At 48.7% G+C, this 23,487-nt stretch overlaps 1 protein-coding gene across 1 annotated transcript in view; it reads left to right on the top strand.

The window, feature by feature from the left end:
- The window catches only part of LOC137616752 (spectrin beta chain-like), a 123,365-nt gene that overhangs the window by 43,597 nt on the left and 56,281 nt on the right, over positions 1–23,487 (top strand). The window contains exon 3 of the mRNA XM_068346753.1: positions 11,536–11,771. Within this exon, the coding sequence (XP_068202854.1) occupies positions 11,536–11,771 (236 nt within the window). The remainder of the gene's footprint in view (positions 1–11,535; positions 11,772–23,487) is intronic.

A 23,487-nucleotide genomic window follows, 5' to 3' on the forward strand; every position in this document is an offset into this window, starting at 1 on the left:
TTTCTATCGCTCTGTGGTGGCTACACAACAGCTGGTCTAACCTCAGGCTCCTTTTTGGACAGGTAGCAGAAGGTTGAGGGCATTGTTATCAGGTTTTAGTCTGTATGAACGAAAGAAGTATGTCTGGCCCTTACTTCTTTCTTCATCATCCCCTCTACGGGGAAGCAGCATCCTGGTCTCTGCATAGCTGACCTCGAACCTCTGCAGGTAAACCATGCTTCCTTGTGTTCCGAGTATTGAGTCAATACTGTCGCGTCCCCCATACCCTGACGAGGTGGTATTGGGAACGTCCTAACCCAGAGTTCCTTCTGGAACTCCAGGTCAACTGCCTAAGACGGGTCACACTTCTTCCTTCACACACAAGCTTACGTAGGCCACATGGTTCCTTGCGGAGCAAGGAACTTGTGAGGTGCAGGGACTCCTTTTCTCGAGTGCGACTCACTCGGATTCTGAGTCCCCGGGTAAAGCCAAAGCCAGTATGGCTGGGGACTTTCCACCCTTCCTAAGGGATAAGTCACCCTTTGTAAATAGCGTGGTTTGTATTTCGGTTACGGAACAAATGACAAATTCGAAGATAATTTGTATTTTTCCTAACCATACAAACCTTAGCTATTTACACATATTTGCCCGCCAGCCCTGTCCCCCAAGACAAGTCCTACCTCTAAGTGAAAGTGAGTATTCATGTGTGTGTGAGGGGGAGGAGGGGTAGCTAGCTACCACTCCCCTACCCCCCCGCTAACTAGCGCGGGGGTAATACACCCTCGTTAAATTCTAATGGCTCGCCATTTCAGCTACGCTAAAAGTAATAACCCTTTGTAAATAGCTAAGGTTTGTATGGTTAGGAAAAATACAAAGTATCTTCGAATTTGTCATGTTAGATATACCTGACTGTGCCACTTCAGCCTCGAGCTCTGATTGGTATTTTAATCCACCATCAGAATGTAGGAAAGGGTTTGTATTCTGAAGTGACTCAGGAATGGAGGATGGTTACCTCTCTATAATATTCATCTGGTCAGTGAGACGAGGTCTCCACTCCAGGACTCGAGACTGAACTAAAGGTAGGTCAAGAACAGGACCTTTTGACCTAGTCCATGGGGGACTAAATCCACTAAAGGTGGGATCTTCAGGCGACAGTCGGTCGTCAAAATCGGGTGGCAAAAAGCCGAGAAAGTCATTATCAGGATAAATAGACACTGCCGATTCAGAAACAGGGCTTTCTAAAGTAGCAGGTCTTGACCAATCTGGACTGGAACTCTTGGAACCAACAGAAGGTAGTTCCAATAATGGAATACTGGAAACTTCCCAGAATTCCCAACTCCCCGGAGGATGAACGTTACCTTCCTCTTGGAAAGAAGAAGCTAAGAACTGGGGCGTTGGCAATTCAGGAACAGGACAGTGAACCACTGACTCGGGAGACAAAATAGGGGTTTTACACATTTCAGTGGGGCTGTTCTCCCATAGTTGGAGGACCAAATGATCTCGAAACGATTCAGGCATTAACACAGGAGTCTCATCACAATTTTCCGGAGGATATAACCAAGCATCCAGTGCTTTCTTTCTCTCATAAGTCCTAGCTGGCTTAAGAATGTTCTTAGGCTGAGTAGTAGCCCTAGTAGGATGGTGACTTTTCCTCTGTCGTCGGGACTTGTTACAATCTCGAGACAGAAGGTAGGACGCCACTACTGCAGCCACCCCATAGGAGTCGCCATCACTACTAGAACTAGAACTCTCAGAGACTTCAGAAGAAACAGGACTGTCATCCATGAGTTCTGGACTATTCAGAGTCTCTGTTACAGGATCAGGACCCTTCGGATACCAGAGAAAGTGCCTCCTAAGATAAACTGGAGGTTCAAACCAGGCCTTTAACTGGATATGGTGAGCTTTTACCAGTTCACCATCAGGCAGTCTCTGCAGCTCATAGGTGACCTTATTCTCGTGTACCTTAGTAACACGGAATACCCCCCTCAAACCTAGGGATGAGCTTGTTCGTCAGAAGGTGTCCCAACAGTTACACCTTCTTAAGCACCAGAGAACCCTCCTTAAACGGTTTGTACCGAGGATGTCCTTCAGCCCATGGGCTGATAGCAACGGGACACTATCAACATCGTGAGCACCCTTCAGTATGTTCTCAGCTGGAGTACAGCCAATCTCAGTGTGGTGGGAATGGTTGTAGCTGAGAACTGCTCGGGATAAGAACTGGTCCCATTTCCGAGATTCCCCAGAAATCACCCTCAGTAACTCACCAATGGTACGATTCACTCGCTCCACTGCACCGTTACTAGAGGGTTTATACAGAGTTTTTTTCACATGTACAATATTATACCGCTCCAACAACTCAGTAAATTCCTGGGAAATAAACTCAGGGCCGTTATCAGTCAATATCCGGACTGGAACAAGAGGAATAACAGGAAAAACTCGGTCTTCAAGCGCCTGGCATATCGTACTGCTCTTCTTATTCCTTATGGGTACTGCCGTTACACACTTGGAATAATGGTCGACTACCATCAGACACCCAATAAAACCAGTACTGGTTGTTGGGAAACTTACAAGATCCATAGCAACCAATTCAAAGGGAGAAGAGGTCACTATTTTCAAGGTCGGCGGAGCAACCACCTCCCTTGAGACCTTACAAGTCTGACATTCCCAACACGTCCGGCACATATCTCTGATTACATTAATCAAAGATCTGTGCCAGACGAGTCGACGGAGCATTGCAATCATTTTTCTGATCCCCCAGTGAGCATTCTGGAGGTGTGTCTCGGCAACTAGGTCAATCAGGACATTGAAGGTGACTACTGGGACTACTGAGCCGTCTGGGTTCCGCTTCACTAGCAAACCCTGGTGAACTTCCAAGTTCGACAACATCTCCTATAGGGTAGACAGGAGCGTGGAACTCGAGATGCAGGAACCCCAGAGTAGATCATCTTAATGACAGATTGAATCTGTCGATGATCTCCTTGGATCTTGGACACCTGACTAAAGGACAGAAGAGCATTTCTGGAGAACACTCCCTGATCAGATTCAGGATCAGTTACCTTCATAACAGTGGTCTCGGTATGCAGGGAGGAGACTGAGAGTACCTTGGGAGACAACTGAAGAACAGTAGTGTGGTCATACACCAACTGTTCTCGGGGTGAATCCAGTGTCAGGTAGGCTGCGTCCAGTATATTCCTACCAAGAACAAAACAAAAGTTAATGTCTTTGGCAGCTACCACCGCATAGTTAAACAGCGGTAGCCTCCACCCAGAAGGACACTTCACCTCTAACTGGACGTAGCCTAGAATGCTGGTGCAGAAACCAGTCAACCCCTCTAGCTGTTCTCCTGACAGTACCTGGTACTCTATGCCAAGTTGGCTCTGTACAGACTCACTTACTAGACAAACCTGTGCTCCTGTATCAACAAGAGCACAAAATAAGGTCTCCTGCATCATTACTATACCTACTGCCGAGTGTTGAGACATATGGGTACAACTGGACTGACGAGGTGCCTTTTCTGTCACGTACTGGATTACAGGACAATCCTCCGGCGCTTCCTGATCATCAGTGATCAAGCCCTCAGCGTCAGGAACACGAGATTTTACCTCCGCCTTATGGCCCAGAATCACGTCAGTTGGAGGGACGTAATTGCGGAGCTCGATCAGAGGATTAAAATGCACTCCAGACAGACACTGAAGATGCACACACTGAGGCTCAGTCACGGATGGATCATGATAGACTACGGGACAAGTGGGACCCCAATGGACCCAGATTTCCAGGTTCAATAACTTTGATGCTGCCAATAGCAACTCCAGAGCTGGGACTGTACCTGGAAATCTCATTGCCTTGATCCTGTTCCTGCTGGTCTTGTCCAGTTTGAAGCCTAGTCGACCGGCGTCTTTCAGAAACTGCTGAACTAAGGCATCCCGGAGCTTGGCTCCCTTCAGCGGAGAGTCGGGTGCGACACCTGACCCTTCTGTCCAGTAGTTCACGACTAGCTCCAAGGATTCGATAAGAGAATCTGGACCACCACAAACCTCCTTATACAAGGCCAGTCCAGTAGGCAACTTCGGAGTGCTGGGTTCAGTAGCTAACAGACAGTCAGTTAATGCAGGCCAGCGGGATAACCAGTCAGCGGCGGCATTCTGATCTCCTGGACAGTAATTAACAATAAGGTTAAATTCGGACAGGTCCTCCAGTGTCCGTGCTAGACAACTGTCCACCATCTTCATGTCATGAAGGTACATCAGGGGACGGTGATCAGAATGGATCACGAAGAACTGACCATAGAGGAAGGCCCTGAAGGTTTTCACTCCCCATCGCAGAGCAACCAACTCACGCTCAATGGTAGAGTAACAGGTCTCGCAGTCAAGGAAAGTCATAGAGTCGTACGCTATAACCCGACGCTCCCCTGGATGCTCCAAGGACTCCTGGCACAGACAAGCACCAGCACCTTCACCCGAAGCGTCAACAAACAACTCCAAGGGTTTAGCATCAGTGAAGTAGTCAGGGTATGACAACATAATGTCCTCTTTGATCAGTTCCTTCAAGCGCGCAAAGGCACTGTCCATTTCTGCAGTCCACTTCAGTTTCCTAGTTCCTTGAGATTTTCGTCCTCCAGTCTTCGCAGATAATGGTTTGGCTATCTGTGAGCACATGGGGATAAACTTCCTTTGGAAGTTGACCAGTCCCAGGAATACCCGTAGCTCACGCACAGTGGTTGGTTTAGGGAAGTCTTCCACTTTCTGGATGTATTCTGGTAGCTTACGCATACCAGAACGTCCAACCAGATGACCAAGATACTGGACCTCGGCTTGAACCCAAGAACACTTCCCGAGTTTTATCTTGAGTCCGTGCTTCTGGAGAGTAGCCAAAACTCGTTCTACCAGTTTCAGGTGTTCCTTGAAAGAAGACCCAAGTATCAATGTAGACAACCACCTTGGCTTTCGGGAACTCTTGGAGAATACTCTGCATTTCTCTCTGGAACACTGCAGGTGCATTTTTCAGTCCAAACGATAAGCGTCTGAACTGCCCATGTCCAAAAGCGGTAGAGAAAGCCGTGTATTCCTTACTGTCCTCTGCCAACGGTAACTGGTATTATCCACGAACCAGGTCAAGGGTTGTAAAGTATTTGACTCCTTGAAGTCCAATTACGGAATCGGCCATGTTAGGCATCGGGAACTTATCAGAGACAGTCACTTTATTCAGTCTACGGTAGTCCACACACAACCGTATACTATTGTCCTTTTTTCGGACTGGAACAATGGGTGAAGACCAAGAAGAGATGCTGGGTTCAATAACACCCAGTTCATGCAACTCCTTGCACTGTTCCTCGATGGCGTCAGCAACAGGTTTGGCAAACCGTCGAACTCTCTGATAAATGGGCGTCTCGTCATACAGGTGGATGCGTATTGGTGTGCTTGAGCACTCTCCCACATCATCATCACCAGTACTGATGACTGGAAGATGACGTCGAAGCATTTGACAAAACTGGTCCTTCTGAGAAGAGTTCAGTTCGTCGGAGATAGACAGATTGTCTATCTCTTCCAATACGCTCGGTTCAGGAGTCAGGTCACACTCCTGTGCTATCAGGCAGGATAGAGGAGCATCCACCATTGCTATGGTGAACACCTTACCCAAGAGATCGCCCTTCTTGATCTTGGCAGTTTCTTCAGATGAACCCTTGACTAAAACTGAGGCTTTTTTATCTTTCAGTTCAAGGATGCCAGGAATTGCTATAACTTTCCTTGACAGACCAGGGGTTATGATGTTGCCATCATAATACATTTCCGGCCAACAGTTGGTCGGACAAGCAGGGCACCTAAAAGACGTGTCAAGTCCCTTAGGAAAGTTAACACTAACTGGAACAAGTACTGGCTCAATACTGGCAATCCTCATTGAATCGGCTGCGTGGACCTCAAGTGCGTAAAGCACTTGCTGACAACAGGCTCCACGTATCGGGACATAATACTCCCAAAGAGGCTCTTGGGGAGTACTGCCAACGCTCAGCCGATTTCGGGCTCCGTCAACTATCACCCCATTTGCTCTCAAGAACTGGTAACCAAGCACTACGTGCTCAGCCATAGTCCCTGAAGGCACTACATGGAACACACCCGGGGCGAATGTCATTCCATGCAGTATAGGGGTCAACAGTACAGTACCTAGGGTCTTAGGTCCTGTTTGCCCTAAACCCTTCAGACCAATGGTGTTGGGTACCATCTGCAGCTGGTAATCCTGTACTACTCTCGATGACAGGAGGTTGACCTCAGCTCCGGAGTCAACGAGAGCATCCAACGCTCCCGATGGAAACTCAGACATGGTCACTGGGACAACCATGAGTGGTACAGGAGCCAACTGCGCCAGGGTAACCCTACGAAGGGTTTTCAATACCGCCTCAGCTTCTGCTTTCTCCCTGGAGGAGTCAGTTGGAGAAGCTCTGGACTGTGTCGAGGACAGGTTATCACAGGCCAATCCTAAAAGAGCCATTGTTGGTGCAATGACTTCTTCAGGTTGATGGGTAACCTTGGAAATCGAGATTTCCGAGGCTGCCGCCGGAATACTAGGGGCATGCACCCTAGCACTCACACCCTCCTTCGATGTAGTCCCATCTTCTACATCGAAGGCCTGGTGTTTAAAGCCCTATGATACTCCTCAGTTCTTGACTTCCTGGGCTTTGCCTTCTTGCTCCTCTTCTTCCCCACAGTCCGAGATGGAGCACTGGACTCGCTCCCACTTCGGGTCTCCCGGCTACTGGTTGATCCAGAATAGGACGACGGGGTCGGAGTAGCATTCACCGGTACTGCTCTCCACCTTGAAGGAGTCTGGACAGAGGTAGTCTCCCTCCCAGGGCTGCGGGCATTAGCTGTGTTCTGGACAGGTGATCTGTTTATAACCGGAGCCTGTCGTCCACACTGTGCCACATGATGGTTGGACGAGCCACAACGTAGGCAGAGGTTGAGGCATCTGCGACACTCGTCCACAAAGTGCCCTGGTTTTCGGCACCAGGCACATTACCTCTGGATCTGAAGAGATCTATCCGCGGTACGCGATGGTGGCAGGCGCACTTCCACAGGTGCAGGTTTAGGGACAGGTCGAGGAGGAGTGCGTGAATACGCTCTGTCAGGTCCAGGTGAACGGCTGGGAGCAGCCATGGCAACCCTGTCGGCATACGAGCCGTGCCATGACTGTCCCACACGACTGATGGCCAAATCCTCTGCCTTCTGGCTTCGCTGACGGGATGCCTCGTCGAGAACACTCAACAGGTGCAAAACATCCTGCCAAGTGGCCTGACGGCCAGCGGAGACATTAATGGTGGCCAGAGACTGTTCCAGCCAACTCGCAGCTTTGCTTGGAACAGTTCTGAGGAGCTTCCGCCTAAGCTCCCTCCGGTCCAAACTACGGCGAGGATAGGCAGACTTGTACAGGGAGGCTAACCGGACGGCGTAGATTTTCAGCAGTTCGCCCTCGCCACAGGTAGCACTGCTGAACCGGGCCTTTCTACCCGCATCACGCCTCTCTCGGTCTTCTCGACACCAGTCGAGGAGGCGTTCCTTCATGACGGGGTATGAGATCTCGGGACCCCCCATGGCTGAGAATGCCTCATGAATTTCTCCCTTCAGAAATCTTCCAAGGTCAACAGTCCACCGGCCAGAGCTTCCCGCGGTATACTTACTCGCACAGTAGGCCTCGAAATCCCTCAGGAATCGGGCAAAACTCTGGCCAGTTTCGAGCTGGAAGATACCAGGCTTGGGGTTCCTCCTGGAATCAAGGACCTTGATAAGATCAGACAGACTGCGTTCTGTCTGGAGGGACTGGACATGGTCGGTGGAGACAGTGTCTTCTGAGCTGACACTGAGACAGGAGCTGGAAGTGTCACTACCAGAATCTTCACTGGTAGACTCCTGTGATGAAGATGTCATTTCGGGTATGGCTGGTCTGGCTCTTTCCTTGGCCTGGCGTCTCCGCTTTGGGATGGCCCCTGTCTGGGCAAGAACTGCCTCAGCGGTAGCTGCTGGAGCCTTTTCTGGCCTACTGGCTTCAGCTGGATTGTCCAGGAACTTCTCCCCTAGTCTACTGGCTGCAGGCTCTGGTGGACTAACAGAGTTAGTTGCCAGAACAGGCGTGGAAGCAAGCAGTCCACTTGGGACAGGAGACTCCCAGAAGCATGGTACAGGGGGGATTAATGGTGTGAACCCTGGAGGGGGCTGTAGACCTCCAATCAGTGGCTCTGCTCCAGTCACTGGAATTGCCAGACCATTGTAATTTGGCCAAGCAGGGGACGTAGATGGAGCACTGGTGGTCACTGTGGTTGTGACCCCAGTGGCAACGTGGCACGTTGGTGACAGCTCAACGGTCTTCAGGGCCGCCACTTGAAGTGTCAGGGACTTGACCTGAGTTGTCAGGTCACTGACAATCCTGACAAGACTCTCTACATCCCGGCTCAGGCTCTTCTTAGCCTTTCGGCGTTTACTGGATGACGATGCCATCACTAAAGGTTGGTGTTTCCCTGGTCTGGGCACCAAACATTATGTAGTGGTTTGCGGACTGTGGCCAGAGGTAGCACCCGAACTGCCTATTGTCCGAATGCCGACCACAACCCGACGTTCACTACACAACAAATATACAACGGTGGAATACCCCAAAAAAAAAACCTAAGTAACAGGTCAAGATAACGGAGTTCTGGGCACCACCCCTAGATTTATACTGGGCAAGGGGACCCAGCTAGAATCTTGCTTTTTATTATACATTTCATTGGGCTAGCTGGCTTATAAATAAAGGTATAAGAACATTAGGTGAAAGGGAATATTATAATTAATAAAGGAACACACTGTGGGAGGAAAGAATTATGATAAATTACTGTACTTAAGAGATCTTAAAAAACAGTGGCTAGGGAAGGGGGGCACATTGGTGTCGGAACTGGAATGATATGCTGTATTCATAAAACACAAGAAAAAAAATATTTATTTGGAAATTAAACTATGAAGAATACATTAATATATCACTTAAGATAGTCAAAGGCAAAATTATCATCCCTTTTGCATATTGTACCAGCAAGAGAAAATATACTAAGCTACATGCAAGATATATCACCACACAGTTACAAAACGGGACTTCAAAATCCTTACCAAACTATGACTGCAGAACCTGAGGATTTGAAAGACTTAGAAATATTAGGATTCTCAACATAGCCTCTAAAACAAAAAAAGCATTTCTTCAGAACTAAGCTTAAAGGAGAACCCCGCAATACTATAGTTTTATAACATCGGTAATGACCAGAATAAACTTGAACACTTACTATCTAATGAGCCCTCTATAAAGAACATATAACGGTGAAAAATACAGTACAGTGAACCCTCGCTACTTCGCGGTTTGACCATCGCGGATTCACCACTTCGCGGATTTTTTCCATAACCCATATATATACAGTAATATATATATATATATGTATGCATGTATTTATGTATATATGTAGGTATGTATATGTGTATACATATAAATATATATATATATATATATATATATATATATATATATATATATATATATATATATATATATATACACACACACACACACACACACACACACATATATATATATATATATATATATATATATATATATATATATACATATATATATATATATATATATATATATATACATATATATATATATATATATATATATATATATATATATATATATATATACATATATATATATATATATATATATATATATATATATATATATATATATATATATATATATATATATATATATCTAAAGTAGGAAGATGTGATGTAGTTCTAAGGGAAAAGTATGGGAAATATGTCTGGGTAATAAGCAAAGCACTACCTCCAGTTTGTTTCTACATTATGATCAGAGATAAATGTAAACAAAACATTGGTTGCCATTTTTTATCGTGCTTTTTAGCATGTTTAGGAAATGCATGATATAAAATCACCTTTAATATTTGTGCCTTTTTTAGTTTAGGGTACTGTAGTACATGCAGTAAGTGTTCTGTACATTAAAGGGTAGTTTGTTAACAGTACTACGTACAAGGGAAGGTTTTAAAAGTCTGAATATACATGTTGAATAAATAGGTAAATATGGTGTCACTACTTCGCGGATTTTCACCTATCGCGGCCGCGACTGGAACCTATCTACCGCGATAAACGAGGGTTCACTGTACCACAATTTTCCCTGTATCAATACTGTTCTCATCAATCTCCCGTCCACCATTGGGATGCAAAGTCACTTAAACAGTCCTAATTTATGAACAGTACAGCCGCATACTATGTCGTACAGGTCTCTGCGGGCCCACTATAACAATACTCGAACACAGTTATTCCCCACCTAACATGAATTCACTCCTTGGGCTTCTGACCAGATATGCCATTTCAATAGCTCCTGTTAACTATTAATGTTTATGACACACTCTCAAATAGCAACACAGCAGCTTACTTCTAGTTACAAGGCGGGTTATATGAATACAGAGCAGCAACACAGACTAGTACAGACTGGTAATAGGAAATATTCTATATTTTCTCTCCCTTACACTCCCTACTGAGTGTAGGGGGCTGCTGTCAATGCCTTGATTATGTAGCTATCAATACCTGGAAATAAGATAATAACGAGTTAAAGCATTTTTTTTTATATGGGCACAGAGGGATATATATACAGTATATCTATACAGGTATAAAAAAAATGACTGTTTCATAAAATACAAATCCACTAAGCTTTCTTAAATACAAAACACATTTTATTCCAGAGTTTTGTTACAATACTAAAGGAATGTGTTTCATTTTTATTTAGATTAATGTGAAGGAAGGATTAAACATTCCATAATAAAAGGCAAACAGAATGTTGATAACCTAGTGTTTTTAAGATGGGATTACAGTATATCGTTAGTTTGAATGTGATCTAATTTTAGAATTAGGTAATATTTAGTCTCTCCATCACATACCCACCTGCAAAAGAATGTGGGAATCAGCATGGTGACTACTGTTTAACGTTAAGTTCATTGATTTAAACAGAATTTTAATGATAGAATTGATTACACTATATCAATACTCGTAGTCATCTATTTCCCACTCTCCTCCCTACTTTTATAGTGATGTCAATAGACCTTTTTTTTTAATGATATAAATGGGGTTATGGCAATTCATATTGCATTGAAGTTCTAGGTATTAAAATGATGAAAGAGAAATATATCTAGTTTTTAACAAATTATACGTTTTTTTCTCATGATATTTATAATTTGATTTTTTATTAACTGGTATATCTTCTTGTAGCTAGTTTATCAGACTCTAGTTAGCTGCTTGGTACTTAGGAATCTGTTGAATGCATCTGTTATCAGTTTTCTTGTTTTTTCCTAACTGAAAAGTGGTGTGTTTTGGAATTTAACACGTGTATTAAGCTGTATAATAAGCAATTGCTTTGCATAACATTTTTTTGTAAAGTTTATAGAATATAAAAGTTCTTTTGGGTTTAAAATTACATGGTCTTATTGTATCAGAGTTTAAAGAATGCTTTAAAAACTTTCAATTTCAGCCTACCTGATCTTCAGACACGTGTGCTTAACAAACTGCACAACTCGCAAACATCTTTAACTGTTCATACTTTAAGTAGTAGCGATGAGGATGATGAAAAGTGCGGGAATGGTTATATTTCTGGAGGTAAAATTAGTATAAAAGTTGATGCTGACGATGATCGTACTGTCCTACCATATTCTACAAAAGCACAGCCTTGTTTACTGAAGCCTGTCAAGAACCCTTTACGTCAGGGAGGTTAGTTTTATTGATTTTTTTAAGTATGCTTGTATTGTTTTAATGTGCATTTTATGCTTCATTGCTTGAATTATTTTTATTATAGTGATGTGATTTTAGAGATCAATATATGCATACCTTTGTATTAACCTTTTATTTTACTTACAGTAATGACATGTTTGGTGTGGGTTATTAGAAATGTTATTCACATAAGGAAATAATTCCTTATTTGTTATTACAAGCAGCAAGTATCACATCACCAGTAGGAGCTCTCTTTCTCAATATAAGCTCCATTGCTTCTTAGGTGTTGTATGAGTTGGATGTGTATTACATTTTCTTTTTCTTTCTGATTTCATCCTAATTTTTTCATGATCAATTCAGAGGTAATGTTCATTGCAGACTGTAATGAAAACAAATTGCAAATAAAACTTTGGCATTCCCGTGTGTACTTTGCATTTAAAAGATGTAAAGGAAGCAAAGTCAGTTGGGTCAAGGTCTTTGTTTGTATAGGTCAATGTCAAACACATCTGCCAAAAGTGTTACCTGACAGTGAGTGACCGAGCCATCTGGTTCAAGTAAAGGACGAACTGTTAAGTCTACACCAAAGAGTGTAGATTTAAGGGTAACCCATTTCTGTTTCTTGTTTGTATTAGAAAGGGTTGTTTTATGGTCAAATTGTAATCCTTTTCAGTTGAAGCATAAACTTGCTGAGCAACAACTCTTAGCTGAGTATTTTATATATATCTTACATAAGTGTGAAACATCAGGGACAGATTGTTCAGTCTTGATTACTAACGAAGCCAAGGCATGATCAGATGTCCCAACTGGAGAACCAACCTTATTTGTTATAACACCAGGGGAGTCAGTGTATACAGTACTAGATCCAATCAGTTGCCAAACCTGTGAGTAGCTTTATTCAATATTTACTCACAGCCTTATCCAAAGGCAAATTCCAAAGCTCTTAAGCCATGCTAATCAGTAGGAAAAACAATTTAACCACTCCCTATTGTGGGTGTTGAAATCACCAACAAGCACAAATATGGCTTTTCTATCATCTTGTATCGTAACCCTAATGGTTAGAAGACGGTCAAAGATAGAATCATCCAAGTCTGGATTCCAATAGAGGGAGCATTAATAAAAGTTTGTTCCGTAACCGAAATACAAACCACGCTATTTACAAAGGGTTTACTTTTAGCGCAGCTGAAATGACGAGCCAATAGTTTTTAACGAGGGTTAATTACCCCCGCGCTAGTTAGCGGGGGGTGGGGAAGGGTAGCTTGCTACCCCTCCCCCCTCCACACACCGGTGACTTGCTTCACTTCACTTTTGGCTCGGCGGTGATCAGACGTGTCTGTTCATCGCCTTCGTGACAGCCTTTAATTTTCTTCTTTTTCCTTTCAGCTTGTGTGATTGGTTGGAAGTTGACCTTCAGTTATTTTCTTTTATTTAATATGCGGACATGCCCTGGAGTTGCCGGCCGTCCTTGTGGGACTTTCATGTCGGACGTGATTACGGATCCTCACACCCTCTGCCCTCAATGTCGGGGCCGACGGTGCGACCAGGATAACATGTGCCGTGAGTGCAGGGAGTGGTCTGTCTCCCAGTGGGAGAGGTTTGGCCGTCGGCGTAAGAAGAAGTCCAAGAGAGACCGTTCTCCTCCGGGGTTAGCCTTGAAGGAGGAAGGTTCTCGGGACTCTTCTTCCGCCGCCCAAACCTCCTCCGAAGCTCCCCCTCGTCCGCCTCCTAAGGAGAGTCGTCCGAGTGGGAGCGCAGGCCCTTGTTCTGTTTCCCTACCTTCGGTGGGGGGAGAGGGCGTCGCCTCCCATAGCGAGGCGGTTCCCCCTCCTCCTCCGGGGGAGGTTATTGATAATAATGCTTTATCCAGTGATGATCTGTTACAGATTTGGTCGTCCCTGGGGCTTAAGGGCTTGCCCTCCAGGGTCGCTCTTATTGACCTTGTCTCGTTGGGGGCCGCTGTTAAACAGTCGCCGGTGGTAGCGGAGGTAGACCCTCTGTCTATTGTCGACGTCGTGGTGACAGAGGCCTCCGACGTGGCTGGGCCTTCCGACGCAGGTGCTGTTGCTGGTGATGGTGCTCTAGGCTCTCCTCCTCCTTCCGTGCATCCTTCGAAGGGGGAAGTGAGTCCTTCGGTCTCGACTGCTGCCCAGCTTCCTTCTGAGGGAAGTGTTTTGAAGGAGACTCCCCTTCGGAGAACCGATGGTCCCGACGATCTCCCCCGAGGCCGCCTCCGCCGTAAGGCTCACCGCCCTCTACGCCACAAGGGCCTCCCTTCCCCTTACAGGGGGACTAAGAGGCGCCTTTTTGGGTCTTCGTCCTCCGGGGGGGACTCTCCTCGTCAGCCTCAACCGACTGCTCCGCCCTCCTTGAACCTCTCTGCAGACCGCTCACCATCTCCTGCCGGATCTTCGCCTTCTGGAGAACTCGTCACCCGACGGGCAACAGTCCCTTCGGGGCTAAGGGATTCTTCCCTTACACGAGCAGGGCCAGCGCACAAGCGCTCTCCTGCTCGCCAGCGATCTCCTGCTCGCCAGCGATCTCCTGCTCGCCAGCGATCTCCTGCTCGTCGACGATCTCCTGCTCGCCAAGACTCTCCTGCTCGCCGACGCTCACCTGCTCGTCGGCTCTCTCCTGAGGTTCGCCCCCCTCGCCAGCGCTCTCCTGCTAGTCAGCTCTCTTCCGAGCGTCAGCGCTCATTTGAGGACCATCGCCCTGCGGTCTCTGACCACCCTTTAGTTCCTGCTGAACTCCCTGCTCACCATCCACCTGGTCCTGTGGCTACGGAACATCGTGCTGCGCGTGTGTCAGAAACACATGTTCGCCAACGCGCCAGCGATCTTCCCGTTCCTGCTCATGAACCTATCCTCTCACAGGACACGCGTCGACCTTCTGCTCGCCAGCGATCACCAGCTCGCCAGCGATCACCAGTTCGCCAGCGATCACCTTCACATGCTGCCCGCCATCGCACGAACCTGCATGATCGCCCGCTTACGCATGCTGCTCCTCATCGCACTACCCTGAACGATCGCCCTCCTGCGGATGCTGATCACCATCGCACCCTTTCTCGCGATCATTCACCTGCGCATGCTGCTCGCCATCGCACAACCCTGCACGATCGCCCGCTTACGCATGCTGCTCCTCATCGCACAACCCTGAACGATCGCCTTCCTGCGGATGCTGATCACCATCGCACCCTTTCACGCGATCATTCACCTGCGCATGCTGCTCGCCATCGCACAACCCTGCACGATCGCCCGCTTACGCATGCTGCTCCTCATCGCACAACCCTGAACGATCGCCCTCCTGCGGATGCTGATCACCATCGCACCCTTTCACGCGATCATTCACCTGCGCATGCTGCTCGCCATCGCACAACCCTGCACGATCGCCCGCTTACGCATGCTGCTCCTCATCACGCAACCCTGAACGACCGCCCTCTTGCGCGCGATCATTCACCTACACATGCTGCTCGCCATCGCTTACCATCACGTGGTCATTATCGCCAGCGATCTTCTTCACCTACGCGGCAGCACGATCCCTCGCCGTCCCGCCATCGCTTGCGTTCGTCGCCTCGGACACGTGTTCATTTACCTGCCCACCCTCATGCCCACTCGCCTGCGCGCCCGCGCGACCCCTCGCCTGCGCGCCCGCGCGACCGCTCGCCTGCGCGCCCGCGCGACCGCTCGCCTGCGCGCCCGCGCGATCACCCGCGCAACCATTCGCCTTTGCGCGACCGTTCACCCTCGCGCGACCATAGTTCGCGGCGAATTCCACAGCCGGTGGTAGCAGCAGGGACGCGTGCTCCTAGACGGCACTCGGGATCACCTCCATCCAAGCACAGGTTGGTATTGCAGGACGAGGACAGGTCATTACAGCATTCTTCCCCACCTTCTTTTCAGGCAGGTACCGTCGTGTCCACTCCAAAGGATCGCCCGATCCCTTTCACCTTAGCGAGGATTTCGGACTCTGTGTCCTTTGAGCAGCAGACTTGGTTTGGTCCGCTGGCACGGGCGTTAGTGAGGGTTATGAAACCAGCACTCGCCGGCCAGGGTAACAAACCAGCGGCTGTCTCTCCTACGCTGAAGAGAAAGAGGGGAGTGGACTTCGTGGTGACTTCCCCCAGGGCGAAGTTGGTTCCCAAGAGGTCGGTCTCGAGGGTCCCCTCTCCTGCACGAGTACTCTCTCCTTCTCCCGTGGACGAGGCCTTTCCGTCCTCAGGTGAGTCCAGTGGGCCGGTAGTCTTCCCCTCGGCACCAGGGGTGGAGACTTCGCTTCAGGCAGGAGAATCATCTCGTGAGGAAGGGGCCCCTCGAACCTCGTTGTTGGGATCCTGTATCCCTCCTAGGAGGGAACCCAAGGATTCCAAGACCATCCCTAAATCCTCTGCAAGGATTCGACAGGAACCCACGACTACCCAGGGGAATGTCCACGTATCACCCCAGGAAGAGATTCCTGGGGCAGGAGACTTAGCTGCCAGCCCGCAGGGAGGAGAACAGCAAGAGTCCGAACATGCCTTCTGGCAGGTCCTAAGCCTGATAAGGCAACTTAACAGTCTTACGGATCCAGTCATCCCCCCCCCGTGAAGGCAAAGACACGATTCTGGATGAAGTGTTTGACGTTCGGAAGGCCCCTAAGACCAGTGCAGCTCTGCCCTGGTCTCGGGGGCTGAAGAGTGCCAGAGCTAGGGCCAATGCTCAGCTCGCACTTCTTGCCTCCTCCAGTCGTTCCACTGCCGGGAACAAACTCATCCCTCCTCCTCGCCTTCAGCAGAGGAGGTATTTCGAGATCCTGGGTGAGCACAACCTCGCTCTTCCTCTCCATCACTCTGTGGAGGAGCTGGCGAAGGGAGTTCCCTTGGAGAAACTCTCTGCCCGGCAGGTGTCGTTCTCGGCGGCAGAGATCCTTAACCACGAGAAGGTCGCTAAGTGTGCCATGCAGGCCACTTCGTGGCTGGACTTCTGGTTAGGATCTCTGGGCATCCTATTGCGATCTGAGGACTTGTCCAAGGAGACGAATAGGAAGGCCCTAGAGACCTTCTTGCTCTCGGGCACCCGCTCCATCGAGTTCTTGGCGCACCAGGTTACCACCCTGTGGGCCAACTCGGTGTTGAAGCGTCGCGATGCTGTGTCCGAGAGATTCCATCCGAAGGTCCCCGCCGTAGATGTGTGTAGGCTCCGACATGCCTCCCTCCTGGGGGAGAGCCTGTTTGAGCCTCAAGACTTGGAGCGAACGGCTGAGAGGTGGAGGAAATCCAGCACGGACTCCCTCCTCCACAGGGCCCTTACAACTTGGCCCTATAAGCCTCCAGCCCCGCCACAACAGCAGCAACAGCCTCGTAAGGCTCCAAAACAGGCACCGCCAGCTAAGAAAGTGGTGTCTAAGCCCCAGCCCTTTCCAGCCAAGGTCAAGAGGGGTGGTAAGTCCTCCAGGGGAGGCAAGACTTCTAGGGGTGGCGGCCGCGGCCGCAAGCCCTAGGGGTGGCAGTCCCCCTGCGTGTCCACCTGTGGGGGATGCCTTCAGCGTTGCGTCCGCAGGTGGCAACATCTCGGGGCCGATGCTTGGACGATCTCAGTGATCGGCCAAGGTTATCGCGTCCCGTTCATGTCATCTCAACCTCCCCTGACAGCGAATCCAGTGTCGTTGAGCTCCTATGCCATGGGATCGGCAAAGGGGCTGGCCCTTCAGGCCGAAGTCAAGACCATGTTCGAGAAGGGTGCTCTCCAGGAGGTCGTGGACGGCTCTCCAGGCTTCTTCAGTCGACTCTTTCTTGTAAAGAAGGCTACTGGAGGCTGGAGAAATTCTCTGCCCGGCAGGTGTCGTTCTCGGCGGCAGAGATCCTTAACCACGAGAAGGTCGCTAAGTGTGCCATGCAGGCCACTTCGTGGCTGGACTTCTGGTTAGGATCTCTGGGCATCCTATTGCGATCTGAGGACTTGTCCAAGGAGACGAATAGGAAGGCCCTAGAGACCTTCTTGCTCTCGGGCACCCGCTCCATCGAGTTCTTGGCGCACCAGGTTACCACCCTGTGGGCCAACTCGGTGTTGAAGCGTCGCGATGCTGTGTCCGAGAGATTCCATCCGAAGGTCCCCGCCGTAGATGTGTGTAGGCTCCGACATGCCTCCCTCCTGGGGGAGAGCCTGTTTGAGCCTCAAGACTTGGAGCGAACGGCTGAGAGGTGGAGGAAATCCAGCACGGACTCCCTCCTCCACAGGGCCCTTACAACTCGGCCCTATAAGCCTCCAGCCCCGCCACAACAGCAGCAACAGCCTCGTAAGGCTCCAAAACAGGCACCGGCAGCTAAGAAAGTGGTGTCTAAGCCCCAGCCCTTTCCAGCCAAGGTCAAGAGGGGTGGTATGTCCTCCAGGGGAGGCAAGACTTCTAGGGGTGGCGGCCGCGGCCGCAAGCCCTAGGGGTGGCAGTCCCCCTGCGTGTCCACCTGTGGGGGGATGCCTTCAGCGTTGCGTCCGCAGGTGGCAACATCTCGGGGCCGATGCTTGGACGATCTCAGTGATCGGCCAAGGTTATCGCGTCCCGTTCACGTCATCTCAACCTCCCCTGACAGCGAATCCAGTGTCGTTGAGCTCCTATGCCATGGGATCGGCAAAGGGGCTGGCCCTTCAGGCCGAAGTCAAGACCATGTTCGAGAAGGGTGCTCTCCAGGAGGTCGTGGACGGCTCTTCAGGCTTCTTCAGTCGACTCTTTCTTGTAAAGAAGGCTACTGGAGGCTGGAGACCCGTCATCGATCTCTCGGCTCTGAACAGGTTTGTCAAACAAACCCGGTTCAGCATGGAGACAGCAGACACGGTCAGACTTGCGGTGAGACCACAAGACTTCATGTGTACACTGGATCTAAAGGATGCGTACTTCCAGATCCCAATCCATCCGTCTTCCAGGAAGTACCTGAGATTCTGCCTAGACAACAAGATCTACCAGTTCAAGGTGCTGTGTTTCGGTCTCTCCACAGCTCCTCAGGTGTTCACCAGAGTGGTCACCCTGATTTCGACTTGGGCGCACAGGAACGGCATTCGTCTCCTTCGTTACCTAGACGATTGGCTGATCCTAGCAGACTCGGAGTCGACCCTTCTTCGACACCGAGACAGGCTTCTAGATCTTTGCCAGGATCTGGGGATCGTGGTAAACCTCGAGAAGTCCTCTCTGCAGCCGTCCCAACGACTGGTTTATCTAGGCATGCTAATAGACACCAATCTCCACAAAGCCTTTCCATCAGACGACCGGATAGCAAGGCTGAGGAGGGTGGCGGAACCTTTCCTCAGGCGAAAAGAACTCCCCGCCCAATCGTGGTTGCGTCTCTTGGGCCACCTATCCTCCCTGGCCCGTCTGGTTCCAAACAGCCGCCTCAGGATGAGATCCCTTCAATGGCGGCTCAAGTCCCGGTGGAATCAAGGATCCGATTCCCCGGACACTCTGATCCCAATGGGGTCTCTGGAACAGACGGACTTGCGGTGGTGGCTGGCCGACGAGAACCTGCGAAAGGGAGTGAGTCTTCTCGTCCTTCCCCCGGAATTGACTCTGTTTTCGGACGCGTCAAAAGAAGGGTGGGGGGCGCACGTTCTGAACCAGAGGGCCTCAGGCCTTTGGTCAGAATCAGAAAAGTGCCTACACATCAACCTGCTAGAATTGAAGGCCGTCTTTCTGGCCCTTCAACAGTTCCAACGGTTCCTGGCGGGTCACTCCGTGGTGGTGATGAGCGACAACACCACGGTAGTGGCTTATATCAACAAGCAGGGAGGCACTTTTTCGCAACAGCTATCCCATCTTGCAGTAGAGACTCTGAGGTGGACCGAAACCCACTCGATAACACTATCAGCTCGCTTCATTCCTGGCAAGAGGAATGTGCTCGCCGACAGTCTGAGCAGGGCTTCGCAGATAGTGAGTACCGAGTGGTCTTTGGATCCTCAGATAGCCAACAAAGTCCTGACTTTGTGGGGTTCCCCGATGGTGGACTTGTTCGCGACAGCCTTGAACTTCAAGCTGCCCCTGTACTGCTCACCAGTCCCGGACCCCAAGGCACTCTGGCAAGATGCTTTCCAGCAACGGTGGGACAACATCGACGTGTACGCCTTCCCACCATTCTGTCTGATGAGAAGGGTGCTCAACAGGACCAGACTATCGGTCAACTGTTCCATGACTCTAGTAGCTCCGCTATGGCATCACGCGGAATGGTTTCCGGACCTTCTGCAACTCCTGACGGAACTCCCAAGGGAGCTTCCTCCACGACACGAGCTTCTCAGACAACCCCACTCCGGTGTCCCTCACAGGGCCGTAGCCTCGCTTCGGCTTCACGCCTGGAGACTATCCAGCGTCTCCTCGCGGAGAGAGGCTTTTCGCAACAGGTTGCGGAGAGAATGTCTCGGCACCTGCGAAGGTCCTCTGAGGGAGTCTACCAAACGAAGTGGAGAGTCTTTTGTGGTTGGTGTCGTGGAAGGGGTATCTCTCCACTCGATGCCACTATTCCAGCAATAGCGGACTTCCTTGTGTATCTGCGAGAAGAAATGCGCCTTTCTGTCTCGGCAGTGAAAGGCTATCGCTCAGCCTTAAGCTTGGCCTTCAGATTGAAGGGCGTGGATATTTCTTCATCGCTAGAACTCTCTTTACTCATACGTAGCTATGAGCTTACCTGCCCCCAGTCGGAAGTGAGACCCCCTCCTTGGAACGTGGTTCGAGTTCTCAGGTCTCTCAAGAGACCTCCCTTCGAGCCATTACGCCAGGCCTCCGATCGCCACCGGTCTTGGAAGACGGCTTTCCTACTCGCCTTGGCCTCGGCCAAGCGAGTTAGTGAACTTCATGGTCTCTCGTACGACATCGCCCATTCAAGGGGATGGGGGGAGGTAACGTTCAGGTTCGTCCCTGAGTTTGTGGCCAAGACTCAGAATCCTGGAGTGCCGGATCCTCGGTTCGACTTTCAGGATCGCGAGTCTCCGTTCTGTAACAAACGACCCAGACCAGCTGCTACTATGCCCAGTGAGGTGTCTGAGGTACTACTTGAAGAGAACGGCTGCAGTCCGTCCTCATGTGCGAGCTTTGTTTGTGAGCACAGGCAGGACAAAGAGGAGGGTCACAAGGAACACCATCTCTGCTTGGATTCGAAGGGTTATCCACCATGCCCTGAATCCTGACCCTCCTCCGTCACGTCGCCCTCGGGCCCACGATGTCAGGGGTATTGCTACATCCCTGGCCTTCAAGAGAAACTTCTCTGTGACGCAGGTACTTCAAGCGGGGGTCTGGAAGCGTCAAACGACCTTCACAGCCCACTACCTGCAAGACGTGACCCACAGGAGCCTCGATACGTTTTCTATCGGCCCTGTGGTGGCTGCACAACAGCTGGTCTAACCTCAGGCTCCTTTTTGGACAAGTAGCAGTAGGTTGAGGGCGTTGTTACCCGGTCTTAGTCTGTGTGAATGAAAGAGTATGTCTGACCCTTACTTCTTTCTTCATTCTCCCCTCTCTTGGGGAAGCAGCATCCTGGTCCTCGCATAGCTGACCTCGACCTCTGCAGGTAACCCATGCTTCTTTGTGCTCCTAGTATTAAGCTTAATACTGTTGCGTCTCCCATACCCTGACGAGGTGGTATGGGGAACGTCCTATCCTAGAATTCCTATCTGAAGGTCTCAAGGTCAACTTCATAGGACGAGTCACACTCTCCTCCTCACACTACTTATGTAGGCCACTCGTTCCTAGCGATGCTAGGAACCTGTGAGGTACAGGGGCTCCCTCTCTCTAGTGCTGCTCACTAAGGGATCGAGCCCCCGGGCAAGCCGAAGTCAGTAAGGCTGGGGACTTTCCACCCTTCCTAAGGGGTAAGTCACCCTTTGTAAATAGCGTGGTTTGTATTTCGGTTACGGAACAAATGACAAATTCGAAGATAATTTGTATTTTTCCTAACCATACAAACCTTAGCTATTTACACATATGTGCCCGCCATCCCTGACCCCCAAGTCAAGTCCTACCTCTAAGTGAAGTGAAGCAAGTCACCGGTGTGTGGAGGGGGGGGGAGGGGTAGCAAGCTACCCTTCCCCACCCCCCGCTAACTAGCGCGGGGGTAATTAACCCTCGTTAAAAACTATTGGCTCGTCATTTCAGCTGCGCTAAAAGTAAACCCTTTGTAAATAGCTAAGGTTTGTATGGTTAGGAAAAATACAAATTATCTTCGAATTTGTCATTTTTATGCCTACCACAAACTTTTATTACCTGAATCTCATGATAGCCGCTGTCAGCAAAACATAAGATGTAGGGTACTCATTCCTAATATACATACACTGCTGTTCCCATTGCCCTAAGAATGGTATGGTGTTTCAAAATTATTGGTCTCTTAAAGCCTGTAATAAAAGAGTCAGACGAGCCTGTGATAAAAGAGATCAGATGAGCCTGTAACATGAGCTCAGACGAGTGCCTCATTTGAGAAACCAAAGTTTCAGAGTATAATAGAATACCATACTCTCTGTTGGCAACTGTAAGATGTGTAATATTGCCGTGCAATCCACAAATATAGCAATACATTAGATGACGCTGGTGAGTCTGGGACGCACTGGTCCTAGATTTTGCTCAGTATCTCCAGACAGAATATGAATTAAAAGTAATGAAAAAGTCTAATGACATTTGAAAAGAAAATTAACAGTAGTAATAACAAAAACAGTATGTACACAACTGTAGATAAAGCAATTCTTACAACTCATAGACCAGAGAAAAAATGTTGGATAGAATTGATTAACATGGCGGAGTCAACACATCGTGCAAGGCTAAATACCCTCCAGGATAGCCATTTCAACGGAAAGGAAGGACAGTAATGATGGTTTTGAAAATAAATACCAAAGAGGAAGGTAAAGGAACAGAGGGAAAAGGCAAACTTTGGTAAGACACCAGGCATCTATGGCCCTGCTATTAAGCCTGCTCAACATGCTTTTTAAATAAAAAAAAAGCTAAAGAGGAAACAAGTAGAATAGTGTGTCTGAGTGTATTCTTAAGTAAGATAACTGTAACCCATGATAGTGAAAGACCATGGTATAGAGGCTATTGCACTGCCCAAGGTTAGAAAAGCTGCTTTCCATAGCTAAAGTCTCATACCCATACCAAGTGGAAAGTAGCTGCTGGACAATTACAATGTAGTAGTTATTTAACCCCTCAGTGAAAAATTGTTCAGTTAACTTAGTGTTGTCAGATGTATGAGGAAAGAGGAGAATGCATAAACAATATGCCAGGTTATTTGGTGTATGCGTATGCAAAGAAAAAAGTGAGTTGTAACCAGAGAGGGATTCAATGTAGTACTGAAAAGCAGTACAATTTAACCATAAAAGAAACACTTTCTGGTACAACTCAGGAACATAAATGGGGGTCTACCCTTAAATCTGCACTCTTTGGTGTAGATGCAACAATTCCTCCTTTACTTAGACCAGATGGCTCAGTCACTCACTGTCCAAAGGAAAAGGCAACCCTTTTGGCTGATGTTTTTGACAGTAAACAGAGTAATGAAAAACTTGAACTTCCTCATTCCTGTTTTCCTGAGGCTAAACTAACTAGTTTAGCTTTTCGATCTCGTGAGATTAAAGCTCTGTTGATGGACCTTGATGCTTATGGAGGTGTAGACCCAAATGGTATTTTTCCTTTGTTTTTTATAAAGACAGCAGATTTCTTAGCTCCAAAGTTATCTGTTATTTTGCGCAAGTTAGCAAGAAGAGGAGCTTTTAGCACTAGTTGGAGAATT

This window comes from Palaemon carinicauda, chromosome 22 (assembly GCF_036898095.1).
Source record: "Palaemon carinicauda isolate YSFRI2023 chromosome 22, ASM3689809v2, whole genome shotgun sequence".
Lineage (NCBI taxonomy): Eukaryota > Metazoa > Arthropoda > Malacostraca > Decapoda > Palaemonidae > Palaemon > Palaemon carinicauda.